The sequence below is a fragment of the Triticum aestivum genome, chromosome 1A (assembly GCF_018294505.1).
Source record: "Triticum aestivum cultivar Chinese Spring chromosome 1A, IWGSC CS RefSeq v2.1, whole genome shotgun sequence".
Classification (NCBI taxonomy): Eukaryota; Viridiplantae; Streptophyta; class Magnoliopsida; order Poales; family Poaceae; genus Triticum; species Triticum aestivum.
The window spans coordinates 549,603,233-549,622,654 of record NC_057794.1 but is presented as its reverse complement, the minus strand read 5'-3'; the positions used below and the strand labels follow the sequence as shown (position 1 = coordinate 549,622,654).

The 19,422-nt window shown below is 48.7% G+C and overlaps 1 protein-coding gene across 1 annotated transcript; it reads right to left on the bottom strand.

The window, feature by feature from the left end:
- Window positions 1–1,334: 1,334 nt before the first annotated feature.
- On the bottom strand, window positions 1,335–2,473 carry LOC123180479 (ethylene-responsive transcription factor ERF109). The gene has a single exon (XM_044592551.1). It carries the CDS (start codon window positions 2,313–2,315, stop codon window positions 1,533–1,535), a length of 783 nt encoding a protein of 260 aa, XP_044448486.1. The 5' UTR covers window positions 2,316–2,473; the 3' UTR covers window positions 1,335–1,532.
- Window positions 2,474–19,422: the final 16,949 nt, after the last annotated feature.

Sequence of the window (19,422 nt, the reverse complement as noted above, 5' to 3'; positions counted from 1 at the left end):
GGATCTCCGGTGATTTGGATTACGTCGAGTACGACTTCCTCATCCCCATTCTTTGAACGCTTCTGCGCGTGATCTACAAAGGTATATAGATGCAATCCAATCACTCGTTGCTAGATGAACTCATAGATGGATCTTGGTGAAACCGTAGGAAAATTTTTGTTTTCTGCAACGTTCCCCTACACTAATACGTGTTCAATTACAAGAATCTCAACATCTCCTTCTCACACAATGAATATGCCATATGTGTTCAAATAAACTCAACATCTAATATTTCAAATAAAATCAACATCTAATATATATCTAAAAAAACAGATCATATATCTCTACAAAACTCAACATCTCATTGTTATCTATATAAATAGGTATCTCGTATGTATAAACAAAACAATCTAGGGTTTCACTAACAAGAACTATATATTGTGAACTAAGCAACAACACTACGATACTACCACTATGACTACACATCCTAAATCAAGCAAATCAAGCAAATCAAGGGTTCCATCAAATCTTGGACAAATCTCTAAAATGGCAACAAATTTACGGAGGAAAAGAAAGGGAACGGATGAGTTTACCTAGTAGGATGGATTGGAGATCGAACCCACGGATCAAATCTTCAGATCTGATAGGGATGTGGGGGGGATTCGATGGGGGTGCCGCCGCTGCTCTCTGTCCAGAGAGCGGAGAGGGAGAAGAACTGCCTGGCCGGACTGGGCCGATGCGCTTTAACTCACTGTGCAGCGCCCAAGAGCTAGGCGCTGCACATTACAAATGTGGCGCCTAAGTCTGAGGCGCTGCAGTGCTGTCTGTGGGGCCGCAACTGGACCAGGGCTGCCACGCTGGCAGGAGGTGCGACGCCCAAGAAAGAGGCGCTGCATAGTAGTGTGTGGCGGCGCCATATGAAAGGGTCAGCAGAGTGAAATTTTTTTAAAACGAGATCAGTTTGTGATTTGATTTGTACCTCATGTCAAATATGTGATTTCTGCCTCGGAGTGGAGGCGACTCGCTCTCGCTGACGAGACGCCCGGGGTGAAAGCGACGGTGACAGACCGGAGACAGCCCGCCCAGAGCGCGGGGCGTCCACGACAGATCGGACTAGTTTCAACATTCCAAAAAAGAAAACAGATCGGACTAGTTTTGTTTATCCTTTAGACTGTAGTCAACGTCAACAATATCAAAATCTCTTCCCGTTGAAGTAACAGCTGGCACGGTAGTACTCTGTCGCCGCACCAAGGAGCTAAGATTTGTATTTGCAGACGCCAAGCACATACGTACAGCACTACGTAGAGTACGTGGTATAAATAGTTCCAACAAATAATCCCAAAATAGCATTCGTGTTAAGCACATACTACATGAAAGAGGAGTATGATTCAACACAACTTTTCCATTGATCGGGTGCCTATCTATACGGAATTACTTACAACCGAAGGTAGGACACGTGCTAACCACGAAGTGAGCAGGATCTACTGTCCTTAATGTGCATGTGTGTTGATTGAGAGGAGACAAACGCACGCTGACACTAATCTACGTAACTGCTAGCAAACATTTGCCATGACACCCGCTAGATCGGCCACGGGTCGTTTCTTTCCCGGCGCGGGAAACATTTCCAGGGTGTTGTTGACCCCCACCGGAAAAAGTAAGCAGAGCTCGCTCTTGTCTAGCTTCATCAAGTCATGCAAGCCATCCCAGAGCCGTTCCTCTGTTTCCTCCCCGTCCGCGCTGCTGGGCGACGGCGAGGGCGAGCGCGTGTCTGACTTGGCCGCGGCATTGCCGCTGCCGCCCAGCTGCTGCTGCTGCTGCTGCTCGGGGAAGGGGAAGTTGAGCTTGGCGCGCGGGCCGCGGAACTCGACGGCGGCGCGGTCGTAGGCCCTGGCGGCGTCCTCGGCGGTGTCGAAGGTCCCGAGCCACACCCGCACGGCGCGGCGCGGGTCGCGGATCTCCGCCGCCCACTTGCCCCACGGTCGCTGCCTGATGCCGCGGTACTGGGTCTTTTTGTTTCTCCGCCTCCTCTGCGGCCCGCCCACCGTCGCCTTCGGTGCGATCGCCGGCCTGGCCCCCGCGCCGAAGAACTCGCACCCGAGGCACCCATCCATCCCGCACGCCGTGCACACCTCCTTGCTCGCCGGGAAGAAGAAGTCCGGCACCGGCGTGGTGTACCCTGAGATGACGTGCAGCAGCGCGGCGACCATGGCGGTATGCTCCTGCTCAGACGAGATCGCCCTGGCCGCGAACGGAGGCGGCGGCGGCTCGGCGGTCGACGGGTCCTCGAACTCGAAGTGGCCGTCGAACCGAATCATGTACCCCTGTCTCGCATCCATTGCTCGTGGGCGTTCCTACTCCTGCTGATTGAGCTGAGGCCGGGGCTGAGAGCTGACTGACTGTGGTCTGTGGGTGCTGTCTGAACTCTGCAGTGAGAGCTCCTCTCGAGCTGGGTGATGGCTTGGTGTTTGTCGTTTCAAGCGATGATGGGGAACAAGTGAGGCGGGGGAGAAATATATACGCTCCGGTCGACGTCGGAGGGGACGCGGCGCATGCAGAAGAGAGCTCACCGACCTTCTTTTGGATGGGGGCTAGCTGGCTCATCCAGAGCCTTTTAAGGCCAACGGGGATGGCGTGCGAAACGTGCGCGTCCAGGGGCCTCGGGTTTGTTTGTTTGTTTATCCCGGTTATCATGTCCTCCAGGGACGGGACATGACGGATCGGTCGGGTGAGGGTGACGCCGGTAATGACGTTAGTGGAAAATGAGAGTGGGATTTGGAAGGGATGGGATCTGTACAGCAGATGACGTCGGTCCGTCCGTTGGTTGAAAGGGTCAAAGCGGGTCAAGGGACGCTTGGTTCTCAGGGGGTTGGCCGTGAGAGGTCGGCTAGCTGGTTTTGTTGGAAGTGTGCTTCTTCTAGATGGTTTTCTTATTTTTCGATTGACGACCAATCTTCTATATCTAAATAGCTAGCTTTCACTAATTATTTCTCTCAACATGCAAGCATGCCACATCATTACACAACATGCATCAAAAAAGGCCCACCCCCACTATTTTATGTCTCTCAACATGCAAGCATGCCACTTCATCATGATATGCATGAAAAAAAGACTTATCTCAACATGTAACATACATGAGGGTTTTCATTCTATTATGCTATATACATTAAATAAACATTTTACAACTATATAGTAATCAAGCACAATAAATTATACTATTTATTTTTATTGTTAGCTTTTTATATTATTACTTCAAATATTCATGTTTCATACAACGAGTCACATTGAAATATGTTGCAAAATATTCCCGCAACAACGTGCGGGGTATCATCTAGTTCATTAGAGCAACTCTAACGGACCGACTCAAACGGACGGCGCATTTATCCGTTTTTTATTTGTTTGGGTCTGCCGCCCGCCCGGCGTCCATCCAGTTTTGCATTTGGGTCGGCAGTGCGCCCAACCCGCCGACTCATTTCATGTCTGCAATCAATTTTTCAATAAAAAAAGCCTCACGGCCGATCATGCCAGCGGCCATGTCTCATGCCGGCACCATGTCGGCGCCGGCATACAATGTCAGCTTTAGAAAATATCACCACAGTTCATGTTGGCGCACTCGCCAGCCGGCCGGCACACATGCCAACACACAAAAAGGGTGGGACTTCAGTTCGACCACGCCATCACGGCTCCCATGGTCATGCCGGCACACCTGCCGGCATACGGAAAAGATGGCGCTTGCCGCCATAGATCACTCGTCGTCGAACTTGAGCATGTCGGCCTGCATCTTCTCGAACCACGGCCTCTTCCTTGCCGACACGGTGTTGAGATCCACCTTAATGATCTCCACCCCGGTCATCATGCTCGCGAGAGCCACTTCTTTCGCCTTGGTCTTGGCGTTGGCGGCCTCGATCTCTAGCATCTTGGCTTGCTTCTCTGCCTCTAGCTCGAACATCTTGGCTTACTTCTCGGCGTCCAGATCAAGCCTCCTCCTTTGGATCTCCATGAAAGCATCCATTTGCTCCGCCTTGAAACGCCGGCGCTCCTCCTCCCTTGAGTCCTTCTTATTCATTATGCCGTCCATGCTTGCGATCAAGGCGTTGGTGGCCGCATCTCGCTTGTCCTCCTTCTTGGAGTTGGTCTTCCCCCGCAGCCGTGCCGGCTCGCCCTCCCCAACATCCTCCACGGCTTTCTTCCCCCCACGTGCCTTGAGTGCGGCATATTGCGTCTTGAACTTCTCCTCGTCCTTGATGACCCGATAGCAACAGGAGAGGTTGAAGCACTTGCCATTGTGTTGAACCTTGAATGCCTCCAAAGCTTGGAATGCCTACAAAATGTTCTCATGCAAGCATATGGGCAAGTGATATGCAAATGAGCACGCGAAGGATGAACTTGATGACACAAAAGAGGGCGGCTTGCTTGCTAGCATACCATGTCTTGCATGCCGATGCCGCTCACGGGGCGGGCCTTGACGCTCTCAAGAGTGGCGCAAAACTTGTTTCACTCTTGTCGGATCACCCTCCACCGCTTGAAAATGGTGACCCACCCGCACGTGCTCACAAATTGGTAAGGTGGAAACTTCTTGCGCTCATGAAATTCTCGGTGGACACGAATCCAAAAGGTTGAATGCTTTTGCTCGGCGCCCGTCTTGGGGTCTTGTCCAATGTCTCGCCAACACTCGCAAAGAAGCTTGTCTTCGGCCGCCTTGTACGCCTTCGTGCGCTTGCTCTTGCGCTTCGGCTTAGGACCAGCGGCTTGGTTGGCGAGCTCGTCCTCGAACAAAGGCTCCACTTCGATGTCGCACTCATCCTCTTCCTCTAGCCCGTAGTCGTTCGGGAACTCATGGTCGAGGGGGAAGCCGTCTAGGTCGATGCCGACCTGATCACGCATGAAGGCCGCCTGATCGGGATCATAGCCAACGGCCGGCGTGAACGCCCCGCGGCCGTCCTGGCTTTGTGTCTCGTCGGGATCGTAGCCAGCGGCCGGCGCACCGCCCTCGAAGATGAGGTTCTGCATGTAGTCCTCGTCGACGGCGGACGGCATTTCCTCGAACAGGTTGCGGGCGTCTGGGAGCCCGCCCGCCGGCGTCTGCCGCGCGCGTTTCCTCGTGTCGCCGGATGACGAGCCACCGACCACTGGGGTGGCGTTGAGGTCGACGGGCGCGGGCGCGGGCATGGAAGGCGCGGCCACGCTCACGTCGGGCGAGCACTCCCCGGAGAGGCGGGAGCCCTGCGGGTAGACGTGGAAGGCGGGGATCGGGTTGCAAGCCGATGCGCGGGGCCAGTCGGGCAGCGCCATCCGAGGAAACGCCGACAAGCCGGTGTTGGCCGCGGCAACGGCGGCTTGGACGAGGCCGTGCTGGCTAGGGTTTAACCCTAGCATGTAGAGCGCCTCCCTCATTGCCGTCGCGACGCGGGCGTTGGTGACCTCCTGCTGCGCGGCGGCGATGACGGCGGCCTGCGCGGCGGTCTCATCCCTCGCGTCTGCGGCATGCCTCCGGCCCTTCCTCTTGACCGACTCCCTTACCTGTTGTTCGGGCGTCAGCGCCTTCTTTGGGTTGGTCGCGGCGGCGGTCTTGCGCGGGGCACGAGGCTTGCCTTTCCCGAAGGGGGCGGCGACACCGGACGAGGCGAGGGAGGCCAGGCCGGCGGCGGCGTCGAGGTCGATGGCGTTGCCCATGGCTGGTTGGGGGCGGGAGCGCACGCGGGCGGGAGTGTTTTGGGAGAAAATGAGGGGAAATGGTGCTGGCTTCCGCCGACCGGCGGGCCCAGGAAGAGGAGTAGGCGCGCGCGCGTCCGTTTCATGTCTGCGCCGATGCAAATCCGGCACAAAATTGGGCCGGAAAAGGGTCACCCACGGACGAAAAACGGACGCACGTCCATTTGGGTCGGCGCGTTGGGCCGATTTTTCTGTCCATACTGACCCAAACGGACGGCGGCGAACGAAATGAATCGTCCCATTGAAGTTGCTCTTAAGGGCCTGTTCGGAACGAAGATATACAAAGAAATACGGGAGTAGCAATAAAACATACAGTATGAATGAGATTACACAGGAAACCATAGAAGAAACTGGAGGACGGAGCGTTCACATCAATGCGAAAACACACATGAAAAGAAAAAATATCTATTTTTTATTTGGCTAAGCGGTGATCTTCTTTCGTCTGCAACCTCAAGCGTCTTCTCTTGCTGAATAACATTGGCTCGTGGCTGATTTTTTTTCAATCCTATGGAATCACCCGAAATCTGTATGGCCAAGAAATCTCTACCTCCCTCACAAAAAAATGAAATCTTTAACGAATAATAAAGGGATATTAGGACACCGAAATTTCTCCAAAAGTTTGCAAAATATTATCCATCTATGCCACCTATGCCGGCCCGTACAGTAGGACTGTTTTATTCTACACTCTGCGCGCTTGGAGAAGACAAGGCGCCCCTATTTGGGCCAACCCATGTCAGGGCGGCCTATTTTTGTTTTTATTTTCTTTTTTCTTTTTATACTGTAAATAATTTTGGGACTTCAAAAAAGTTCCAAGAATAAAAATATACGAATTTTAAAACTAACTATTTAATAATTCATAAATATTTGTGGATTCAGAAAGTGTGTACGCTGTTTCTAAAAAGTTCGAATATTAAAAAATGATCGTAATTTTGAAAGAAAATGTTCGTGAAATCAAAAAATGTTCATGATTTTATAAAAGTTCATTTATTATAAAATGTTAATGAAATTGAATAAAATTTCGCCAATCAAAAAAATGTTCATGAACTGAAAAATATCCTAAAATTTAAAAATTGTCCGTGACATACAAAATAGTTTATTTATTCATAAAATATTCACGAATTCAAAAAAAATGATCATGCATTTCAAAAAAAAATCGTTAAATAGAAAATGTGTGGATTTCAAAAATTGTGCCAGCAATTTCCAAAAAAATGTTTGTCTATTCAGAAATGTTCACCTATTCAAGAATTTTTTTTAAAAAATGTTCACAATTTGTTTTAAAATGTTTTGAAAATAATGTCAAATGTTCATGAATATAATGTTTCATGATTTTTAGAAAATGGTCGAAAATCTGTAAAAATGTTGACGAATTTGAAAAATATTCATGATTTCAGATATGCTCACGAGTTTAAAAAAATGTCATGATTTTCAAAAATTGGTCACGGTTCATGAAAATGAGAGTAATAGTGTTTCTCGGTGATGCGGCAATTGCGGTCATGGTCATTGAAGATTATGATTTTTTTTCTCCCGTTGCAACGCACGGGCGGTTTTGCTAGTTTCCTTCAAAACATTGTTCATCTTTTATTGGTTCCGAACACCATGAAAGGGAAACTTTCCAGAGGACTGACTTTCCTATGAGACTCGTACAAATATCCTTTGAATGGAACGGGGCCTAATGTTCTAATTGAGAAAAGGCAATCTTGAACAGGCATATCAAAAAGCTCGAAGTGTGGATCCTTCCTATAAAGCTGTTGTGGAATATGTTGCCATTGTATTGATCATGGCGCTCGGCTGTGCTCCTGCTCGGGCGAGATGGCCCGAACGACGAATGGCTGCTGCGGCGGCTCGGCGGTCGATGAGTCCTCAAACTCGAAGTGGCCGTCGAAGCGAATCATGCACTCCTGGCTCGCATCCATCGTCGCCGATAAGCTGAAGGTCATCTGCGCGCGCGCGTGAGTGTGTGCCCGCTGCCGCTGAGAGCTGATCGTGGGCGTGGTCCGAAGTGAGAGCGCTGCTGAGCTCCTCGTCTCTGTGTTGAGCTGGGTGATGGCCGTGGGTGTTGTTTGAAGTGATGGACTGATGGGGAACAAGTGAGGCGGAGGAGAAATATATATGCGAGGTTGACGACGCATGGGACGCGGCGCATGCAGACCAGAGGTCACCGACATGCTCTTGTGCACTTGTTTTGGATGGGGGCTAGCTGGCTCATCAAGAGCTGTTTAATAAGAAGGAACGTGCGCGTTCGGGGGCCTCGGCCTCGGGTTTGTTTGTTTGTTTGTTTGTTTATCCCGGTATTCCTCCCGGGACGGGACAATCATGGCGGCAGCCTGTGGATTGACGGATCGGTCGGGTGACAGTGACGCCGGTAATGACGTTAGTGAAGTTATTATCAGGGAGTGAATCCGAAAAGAAATCGATACGGTCCACCTCACAATCCATATTGGATTGTCAAATTTATTAAACAAAAAAAGAGTAGTTCAAGAATTAGGAAAAGATATACAAAAGGAAATTAACTTTGTAAACCAGAGACTTAATATTTCTATCGAAAAAGTTAAAGAACCTTATGACAGCCTAACATTCGTGCGGAATATATAGCTTTCCAATTAACAAGATAGAGTTTCATTCGAAAATGATGGGGTCTGGACAGCAGATGAGGTCAGTCAGTCCGCCCCTCCCTTGAAAGGGTCAAAGCAGGTCAAGGGACGCTTTGGTTGTGTCAGCTCTAGCCGACATTAGCGTCGTGGAGTCACCTCCGCTCTAGAGCGACTGTTTTTTTTTCTTAAAACGAAGGTAAAAGATTTGCCTCATCTATTAAATAAAAAGAGAATAGAGTTTAGAGTTTTACAATACACCCATAGATACGGCATAACAATTACTCGCCCGCAAAAATACACCCTAATTTCTTTGCACCGGCGGTCACCCAACGCTTGGCCTCGTCGACGATGGCGACGAGTAGGATGGTTGGTGGCGCACTCTTAAGATGATCTAGAGCGGATGTGACCAACATGAATGTGCGGCAACTGATTCGCGTGAAGAGGGCTGTTGCAGTTGTAGTACTTTACTTTGGAGATGTCGCGCTTGATGTTGTCCGTGCCGTCACGCGCGCCGAAGATGCCATCACAGTTCCATCTGTTGCCCGGCGCACGAAAGTCGTTGTCGTGCCTCTGTTTTTTGCGGCTTCCAGCGCCAACGGTTCTAGCCATTTCCGTTGCTGTCCGAGCTTTGTCCCTGCTCGCACTCCCAACAGTGTGGGTCCCACTGTTGCTATGTGATGAGAAGCTGTCCGCCATTGGGATGTGGCATGGCAACCCCACAACGCTCCTCCGGCGTCCGTGGGCGACCAATCAGCTCCTCCACGCACACCGTGCTTAGGTCCAGAAGGGTCTCAACTGCCTCTGCGATTTGTGCATAAGGCTGGTTATAGTAGGGAGTAACTTAGACTAGTGTCATGCATATGACATTAGTCTAAGTTATTATCTTTATAGTGCAAAGTAACATACTAATAGTGTCATAGATGGCTTCATTTATTAGCTCATAGACTCATTTTGTCTCGGGAAGCGCTATGTTATAGTAACATATTATGTTACCACAAACACCTCTTTTCTCATTAAATACTTGCCACATAAGCAAAATTGTCTTAGGATGTGTTAAGTTACTATCTAAGTTGCCCCCACTATGACTAGCCTAATGGGAAGGAACGACTCGCAGAACTTTCAGTACCACACGTACCTCCTAAATGGTGACCCTGAGCGCATGCACCTGGTTCACCAGACTTGTGATGTGCATGCTGAATGCTTAGAGCGTCTTTCCGTCGTGAAAGGCGTTCTGTTCGAATTCCGTGCGTAGATGTTGTCTTAGGCCTTTCCCAATGCTCCACCTTGTATATGTGCTAAGCCTTCCACGTTGGTAAAAAAAATCTGATGTGGCAAGTTATTTAAGAGGATAGAGATGAGTGTGATGACCTCAGAAAGAAATAATGCTAAGCGCGTGAACCAAGGCAAAACATTTAAAAAAAAGAAGCCCACCAATACATGAAGAGCTTTAGTTGCTAAATTATTAAATGAAACAAGCTTAGCAACCATAAGCTAAGCACCTATACATTGGGGAGTATAGTTGCTAAGCTATTTAGGTGGTGTTTGGTTCAGAAGTCCTAGAACTTTTTCTAGTCCCAGGGACTAATCAAAAAAGACTCTCTAGTAGAGTCTTTTTCTAGTCCCTGTAGAAAAAGTCCTTTCTGTTTGGTTTCTAGGGACTTTTTCTAGTCTCTGGGACTAAAAAGTCCCTGAACCAAACACCCCTTAATGTGCTTAGCACTAGGGGCGGAGCTACAGGATAGACAAGGTGGGCCGCGGCCCACCCTGGGATTTTTGGCTGGCCTATATAGTATAGCTTATTAGGAGATGGGCCTGGGAAAAAAGAAGCCCAACAAGCAGCCTATGCTGGTCGTCTGCTTGTCCCGAGCGTAGCGACGCACAGGGGTCAACCCAGTCCAGGGCGATTGCTCAGACTTTGATCCGCCGCCAGCCCGCCCGGCCGCCCGAAGCCACCGCCGGACCGCCATGACGCCCGCGGCCTGCCTGCCCTCCCACCGCCCGGCGACTGCTGTCTGCGCAGGTGCGCAGTAGCACGCTGAGCCTCCCTGTTAACAGAACTGCCGGAGCCGCCCAATCCGCTCAGGTGTTGTGCCCGTCTCCTTTCTAGAAAGGTACCCATCCCCTGATCCACCCATCCCCCATGGTTGCTCACTTGATCTCTGATTTAGACATATTTGCATCGAATTTGACAAGATTTTTGGTACATGTATGAATTTGTCCAGACCCAGCAGCTCATCTAGCCTTCGCGCTCCTTGGATTCACTAGAGTCTGAAGACCAGAGGCGTGCAGCAGCCCCTGATTTCAGTTTATCCAGAGACCGAAGTCAGGTAGCCAGGGACTTTAATATGTTCAATTTTATTTACGGTTCAACAAATAACCTTGTCGATGTTTTTAGGACTACATTTTTGATCTATTTGTATATGATATTGCTAATTACTAGAAATGTTCACATGTCACATTCGTTATCAATTCTTTTAGAAGCACCACCCTGATTTCAAATCCTAACTCCGCCACTGCTTAGCACCTCATCTAATCACCCATGCATTGGCAGCAGCCTTAGGGCGCATGACCTCCAAGGTCTCCCGCGCTTCCTTGTTTGTCTTCTTACAACGAGAGCGCTCAGCATCTCCGGAGGGACAGCGCGCAGGATCATACAGTGGGCCACCTTGTCGTCACACACCTTTAGCTGGTTCCCTCAACAGCGTCCCAGAGCCCCGTGACTCCAGTTGACCTACATCACCAGCAACCATTCGATGTACTCCCTCCATCCGAAAATACTTGTCATAAAAATGAAGGGATATATCTAGACGTATTTTAGTTTTAGATATATCTTTTTTTTAATGACAAGTATTTTTGGACGGAAGGAGTAATTGTCAGATATGAGCGTCCGGAATGTCGAACGAGGTGCCGGAGCCACGCAGGCAGGCACTATCGATGCGCGGACCACCATCTCGTGGACAACTACCTGGTTGTCCCGACGCATGCAACTCCGCCCATGGCAGTGCTGTCGTGTTCGCGGCAAGGTGTGGGAGCGGGCAGACGCACCCGGACTGCTTTGCGGGTCGCCGTGGGCATGTACTCTCCGGGGTCCGACATGGTCGCCGGGATCGCAAGACGACTCTGATGCGAATTGTAGAGCTTAATCATGATTCACGAAGGGTAATGGCTAGAAACCAGTCGACTGAAAATCGAATTAGGTTCAGTTGACACTTCACAGAAGGAAGGAGATGGCCGGTAGATTTCCTGCCAAGACGCGAGTGAAGGCCCGCGGCCACGGGCTCGCATGCATCGTGCCTAAGCTACCAATGCAAATTGCAAAGAAGGCGGACGCTGCGACATGAACAAACTCACGCTACGTTGTTCTGCAACATGCAGCCTGTGTAGAGGCGGTTCCAAGAGTCCACTTTAAATACATGCATGCCCTCAATCTGGTCCATGTTTTTTTTTTTGACATTAATTCCTTGTCTCTCTTCCATGAAGTGGACAACAGCCTAATAAGCGATTATCTGTGTGTATGTGTTCTCGCGCTGATTCACCCAAATATCCATCCAGCAGCCAGCTCCTGAGTACATGAAGTTGGTCTGCCCGCTTGAGCTGGAATAGACTGCGGGTAGGTTGCTCGAATGTCACATTTTATTTTCTCATAAAAGTGTTTCACAACGACCAAATTTGGTTCACATAAACTTCTATTAGATGCACAAAATATAACAAACAAGAACATATATATGCATCATACAACTATTTCCAGCTGGCAGGAGAATATTTCACTTTCAATAAGCCACATGATGCTCCTGAGGTATAACCACTCTCGTAATCATCAAACAAATGTTAATTTTCTCAACATAATTTAATATTCAATACTGGCCCATGAATCAATTTGCATTGACATGCACTAGTGAAAATGTACCATATGCAATTATCATCATATTATTTTATTCAACTATGAAATATTATACTCCGTGGGATCCAAATTAATTGACGCAACTTTGGTACAACTTCGATCAAAGGGAGTATTTTAATCTAGTAATGCACACCCTTATTTTTCGAGTGGGCAGTTTTTTTTGGCAACCCCCTATGGTATGAAAACAAGGTGTTCCCTGTGCAATGAGGCAGCAAAAGCATTGAGGGTAAAATATTGATGGTTCGCCTTTCGTCTTACAATCCCTTGCAAGACACCATTTCAAGGTAATTTTGCCCTTATCTAATGATGAGACCACCATAGTCGCGTTGGCATGGCCATCTTCGTAGGTGCTCTCGGGCTCAGGACGACCTGTTACATACAAGCTATTATATGGCTGTCATGCACAATGGGCAGGTACCTTAATTGTTTACATGGAGGAACAATACTTTTGGCCCGCCAAAAAAAAGAGGAACAATACTTTTGAAAGATAGTAGTGAGCTGGCTGCAAGGATAGAGAATCGGGGGGATGGGGGCAAAGCCCCCCCCCCCCCCCCCCCCCCCCCCGCCCCGATCCGCATGATCTCCTCGGCCGCCGGTGTAGACGAGGAGTGGTTCTATACCGCGAGGAATTACATGCCGCTACTGGATGAGGCTCAGATTGTGTGAGCCTGTGAGGTAAGGTGAGCGGCGAGTCGGCGAGTACTCCTTGTTGCTCAATGATGTGGTGATCAGTCGAGTTAGTCCTTGTTAGTACTCCTTGTTGCTCAATGATGCGGTGATCAGTCGATCGAGGTACTCCTTGTTAATTTGGTAGTCTCATCTAGTCATCTTCTTCGTGCTGGTAGTGGTACTTGTGGTAATGATAATCGTGCAATGAAAACAAGTTTGTGTTGCGCTGTGTGAGTATTGTGGGTGATTCCTGTTCTGTTTCTTGTAATTCTGGTAGATGGTTTAAAATTGTGCGTGGTAGCCTGGTAGGTCTGTTAAATTGTGATCCAAATTCTTTCGTATTGGACTAGATGTAGTACAAACGGTGTGGGCCTTTGCGTTGGTACCGATGCGTATGAGTACAACTCGTTTACTTGTCCAACAAGGACTCCTATGTGTCGCCCCTCATATATACCCCATTTAGTCGCACCTAAGACGGTATGTCGTCTCGTGCTTGTAATAGTCCTCCTTATAGTGATTGCGCCTTCGTGCGTCCGTGGTTTTCTCCTGCAAAGGTTTTCACGTAAAAATTCGTGTCTCTCTGTCTCATTTTTTCTCGTTATTATCTAATAAGTGGTATCAGAGCCAAGTTGAATATACGAGATCAGAGACGAGAGAATTAGGGTTCCATGTGTGCACCACCGCCGACGCGACCAGGCGATCCATCCGGGTCGATTTCTGCTACGCCGTCGTACGAAGCCGAGACAGACAGGGTTCAAGAGTTTTTCTGGCGGGGGTGTTGTGCGCCGCTTCAGACGATCTGTCCAGTCAAAGGTTGGTCTCGCTGCATGCTGCAGCCGAGGCTCCAATTCCCAACGCGACCTAGCGAGTTGCCGCTGTTGTGCGTACAGGCTTCAAGGAGCGGTGCTATATGTACGATCAAATTAGTACAATCTTTGTACGACAAGACTCATCTGGTGTGGTGGGCCCAGACCTCGGGAAACGGGCCTGTCTCTTGTCGTACAAATTGTATGACAATGGATCGTATGTGAGGCAGTTTTGGGCTTCAAGTCGCCGAGATCGTGAATTTCCGCTGCAGCCTGTCCGCTGATTGGACACACTTAAGTCCCGAGGATTCTCAAAAAAAAAAAAAAACTTAAGTCCCGAGGACATCCACACAGGTGCTACTGCTTGCTACTTTTCAAGTCAAGACAAAGTTGAACCAGCGATCCATCAGCACGTGAATTGGCTAGTACCACTAGATTACTAGTTTGGTTTATCCTTCATCGTCAATTGCTACAGCCACCGAAGACTGTTCTAGGTGCCATCTTTTTAGTTGTTTGATCCGCATATTAAATTCTGTCAAGAATTTTTCTACGGGCTTGTACTACTTTGTGTATACAGATTTATATTCATGGCTGTCATGAACTACGATCTTCCGCCGCTGGATCGTGACACAAGGTTTACTCTATGGCAAGTCAAGATGCGGGCGTTATTGGCACAGACCGTCTATGATGAAGCACTGAATAGTTTTGAAAAGAACCGAATTCAGGACTGGACTGATGAGGAGAAAAGAATTGATCGTAAGGCTTTTTCAAAAATTCAACTCCATTTGCATAATAATATTTTGCAGGAAGTTTGGAGCGAGAAAACTGCCGCCGCTCTATGGTTAAAGCTGGAAGGGATTTGCATGACTAAAGATCTCACCAGCAAGATGCATTTGAAGCAAAAATTATTCCTGCACAGGTTACCCGAGGAAGGTAATATTTTGAATCATATTTCAGAATTTAAAGAGATCATATCTGATCTAGCTGCAATGGAGGTTAAGTATGAAGAGGAAGATACTGCTTTAATGTTACTTTGTTTACTGCCAAGTTCTTATACTAATTTTAGAGACACCATATTATACAGTCGTGATATGATCAGAGATCATCTTGAGGGTCAGATCGGTCTCGCAACACAGGCTATTTCCTCGCGCTACCCGTCAGACATGTGTCTGGTGGGGCGCGCCACATCTCGCCTCGTGACAGAGCTGCACTCCGATTGCTCTAACTTTTGTATACGAACTCGGATTTGAACAATTTTTATATAAAAATCGATCGTTTCGACGAGACGAAGACAGCCCATGTAGATTATTTTTCCATCCGAGATCATCTGAATAACCTTTTGAGCCCATCTTCAACTTCTCGTTCGATTGACTATCACAGCCTCCAACCCGGCAAGTTTTCCATCCGAGTAAGCTTTCCACACCGGCAATGTTTCTACCCGGCAAGCTTTCACACCGGCAAGATTTTACCCCGGCAAGGTTTTCGCCCCGGCATGCTGCTTTATGATCGTGCCACTTTTGAGCGTCAAACAGCTTTGTCGTGTTTCGGTACTGTATTTGCACTTCTGCAAATGGTGATACGGCCGAGGCTGAATTCATGTTCTTTGAAAAACCTGCAAGTGCAGCCGTTGGCAAGCCGCTCATTAACTTACTTCAATACAAGTACCCAGGGTTTTCAGAGATCCATGACATTGCCCAGATAGGAGGCGTCGATCTTCCTATTGAAGTTAATCGCCTTGTCACCCAAAAGTATAGGCTTGTGGTGTCTTTCCATCAGGAGCTTTGCAGCTACAAGCCAACAGCTATCCTTCCAAGTTAGCAGAATTGATCATACTTCCAAACCTGAGCTTGGTCCATTGGGATTTGGTGGTGCCTCTCATGCTTCTGGATCATCGTATTCTGGTGATAGTTCGGTCGAGGGAATACCTGCTCTTACACCCATGGCGCTGATTCCATCATGCACACCTTCATTGAAGATGTACATGGTTCACATGCTTCTCCCTCGCTTGCCCGGTCACTTCTCGATGAGGTAAATACACTGTTACCTCTCCATATGCTTCCTCCTTTGCATTAGCTGATTGTTACGTGGTAAACAGATGAATACACCAATATCTGCAAGCAAAGGAAAAGGACAGGCTCTTGTGATTAACCCACCTGGGTACTCCCATAAACCTTATGCATTGTCATGTCTTTATCTGTTCTGTCTAACTGCTATCAGTTGATACACTTTCATGTTTATGTGCAGCAAGGACCCCTGCCCTAGGAACGCCCGTCGTAAGCTCTTTACTTCACCTTCCAAGAACATGGAAAATGGATCAGCTGAGAATATGTCTAAGGCTTCTGTTGAAACCGGACAAAGTGATCCAGCTGGGGATGTTATTACCCCTACATCCAAAGAAGTTGTTAGTGTTGGCGACCTCATTTTAGGTGTCTAAACTGTAGCATTTTTATTCAGGTAATTTGGTGAAGAGAACTACAACGAAGTCAATGATGTGCTCTTCTACAAGAGCAAGCATCCAGAGCACAAGAGCGACATGATACTCCCAATCCCAGCTAGACCGTGAAGGTTGGATTAACATGCTCTGAAATTTCATTCTTAAATTTTTAAAGTTTTTTGTTGTCCATCTGTTTTTTTATGCAGCTTTCCTTATCTCCCATGTATAACTAGCATATTCTTCAATGTGACCTCACTCTGAAATCTGAATCTTGGCAATGTGGCAAACAAGACCTCACGGCAGTGGACTGTAGTTTCTGAAGAAAAATCCCATGCATAGTAAGAGGGTTTTCTTAGTTACCCCTCTCTTCTTATCCGTTATATGATTGCATAATTTAAGATGCTACCAATTGATCAACGGGTTTCCCCTCCTACTTGGTCAACGGGTGGCCATTGGAAAACTTCTAATCTAAGTATCAACTTGGGATGCCTTCACTACTTAACCTCTGGCCTAGATCGACTTCATCTCTTCTGCTAGCAGACAATTCTATACTGCCATGTTGGCATGTCCCCCGCCATTCACTTGAATGCATGATTGCATCTCCATGTATATACTGGATATTGGTCAATCAGATGGTCATATATACAGAGGTGGATTTCATTTTGCAGCCTATGATAATTCATTTTTAACTTTTTCCTACTCCCTCCGTTCCAAAATAGATGACCCAACTTTGTACTAAAGTTAGTATAAAGTTGAGTCATCTATTTTGGAACGGAGGGAGTACGTGCGTTCTACTCAAAATGGACTGTAGTACTCCATCTTATTGTTACACATTGGTCCATTAAGAAGAAACAGACTAATGAAAGTGTTTTCTTATATGTTTATCGGAGCCAGCTGCAAGGCTGCAACCATCTCATTCATATATATGAATAGTAGTTTCAACTTTTTAAGATGGAACTGCAAGGTTACTCCACGGTAGTTTCACTTTCATATGCATTTGCATATACATCTCAAATTTCTACCATCGCATTGTAGTAGTTCCAATTTTTTAAGAAGGAAAACTGCAACGATACTCCATGGTAGTTCCATATGCATTTGCACAAGGCCAGGCTCGTCCTAAAGGGGTATGCCCATCGACAGGGGGTGGACTTCGACGAGGTATTCGCGCCGGTGGCGCGGATGGAGACGGTGCGCGTACTGATCGCGCTCGCCACGCACGCTGGCTGGCAAGTCTATCATATGGATGTCAAGTCAGCGTTCTTGAACGGCGACCTGGCGGAGGAGGTGTACGTCCAACAGCCGGAGGGTTTCGTCAATCCCGATGATCCTCGCGCCGTCCTCAAGTTGAGCAAAGCTCTGTATGGCCTGCGACAGGCGCCGCGTGCATGGTACGCCAAACTCGATGCCTCTCTTCATGAACTTGGCTTTGCGTGCAGTCCTCTGGAGCACGCCGTGTACAGACGCGGCGCAGGCAGTTTACTCCTCCTCGTGGGGGTCTACGCCGACGATCTGATCATCACTGGAGCTGACAGCGATGAGATCACGGTGTTCAAGGCCGAGATGCATCACCTATTCAAGATGAGCGACCTTGGGTTGCTGTCCTATTACCTTGGCATCGAGGTGAAGCAGGAGCGGGACAAGATCACGCTCTGCCAGAGAGGATACGCGGAGAAGGTGCTCGAGCGCGTTGGGATGAGCGGCTGCAACCCATGCAGCACACCTGTGGAGGTGTGTCTGAAGCTGAGCAAGGAGGACGGCGCACCGCCGGCGGACGCCACTGAGTACCGCGGCGTCATCGGCTGTCTGCGCTACCTCGTGAACACGAGGCCGGACATTGCTCTGGCTGTGGGCGTGACCAGCCGGTACATGGAGGCGCCGAGCACGCGCCATTGGACGGTGGTGAAGCAGATCCTCAGGTACATCCGCGGTGTTAGAATTTGTGTTTATTTCCTTGATGTAATCTCAACCTTATTCTATCTCTCTCCCGTAGTCTGCTAGGATTCCTGTAAACAGCCAACTCCTCTCCCGACTTGGTTTCCTCTTCTTGTAAGCCACGACAGGGCTGTTCTGTCTCTCGCAATATAAATCAACGCGGCTCCTCATCGAGGAGCAGGAACGCTTCCAAATTTTTCATGGTAATCAGAGCATCCTCTTCCTTACACATCTAGCCACAAAAATCAAACACCAAGCACATCAGCATCGCCCCCATGTCATCGTCAACAGGTGTCGCCCTCAACCTCGGCGCGCCCCCGTCTGAAAAGCTTGCGAGAGGCAACTTTATCCTCTGGAAAACGCAAGTGCTCCCAGCCCTGCGAGGTGCGCACGTGACGGGGCTTTTGGACAACTCCGATGCTGCTCCCCCCAAGATGGTGGAGATCACCAAGGCGGACAAAACTTCGGCCATGGAGCCGAACCCGCTGTACGGGCCATGGATTGCCAAAGATCAGCAGGTCCTCTCATACTTACTCAATTCTATGACTCCAGAAATTCTTGGACAGGTCGTCGGGAAGGACTCTACCTTCGAGCTATGGACGACGGTGACAAATCTCTTTGCCTCTCAGTCGCAATCCAGGATCACAAACCTGAGAATTGCGATCACCACAACCAAGAAGGGCTCCATGTCAAGTTCTGCCTTCATGGCGAAGATGAAAAACCTTGTAGATGAACTAGCTGCTGCTGGCCGTCCGGTGTCAGATCCGGAGATGGTTGATTATATTCTTGCAGGGCTAGACCGTGACTATGATCCTGTGGTTGCGGCGGTTGGTGCTGTCAAGAACTTGATCACGGCGGACGACCTCTTCACCCAAATCTCCGCTTTTGATCAGAGGATGGAGATGTTGGGCGATTCATCTTCAGGCACTTTCCATACATCTGCAAACGCGGCTTACAGAGGCCGTGGCCAAGCTCGTGGAAGATCCTATCGCGGGCGAGGAGGAAGGGGGCGCGGCCGTGGCGACCGCCAGCCCCCTCCTGCTGGTGGAGGCGGTGCCTACAGAGGACGTCCTCGACAGCAACCACAACAGCAACAAGGGCGTGATCAGTAACAACAACATGACTACCCTGAGTGTCAGATTTGCTTTAAGCATCATCCAGGGGGTGCACGCACATGTTGGTGGCGCTATGAAGAAAATAATCAGGAGGAAAAGGGGGCACATGCTGTCTCCTATGGTGTGGATACCAATTGGTATGCGACAGCGGAGCTACAAACCACATCACTGGGGAACTTGACAAATTGACGATGCGAGAGAGGTACAATGGTGGAGACCAAATTCACACGGCGAGTGGTTCTGGTATGGAAATTTTACATATTGGTAGTTCAATTGTTAAAAACCC

Excerpts from the sequence above, each read along its gene's own strand:
- LOC123180479 (XM_044592551.1), bottom strand. The coding sequence starts at position 2,315 with ATGGATGCGAGACAGGGGTACATGATTCGGTTCGACGGCCACTTCGAG.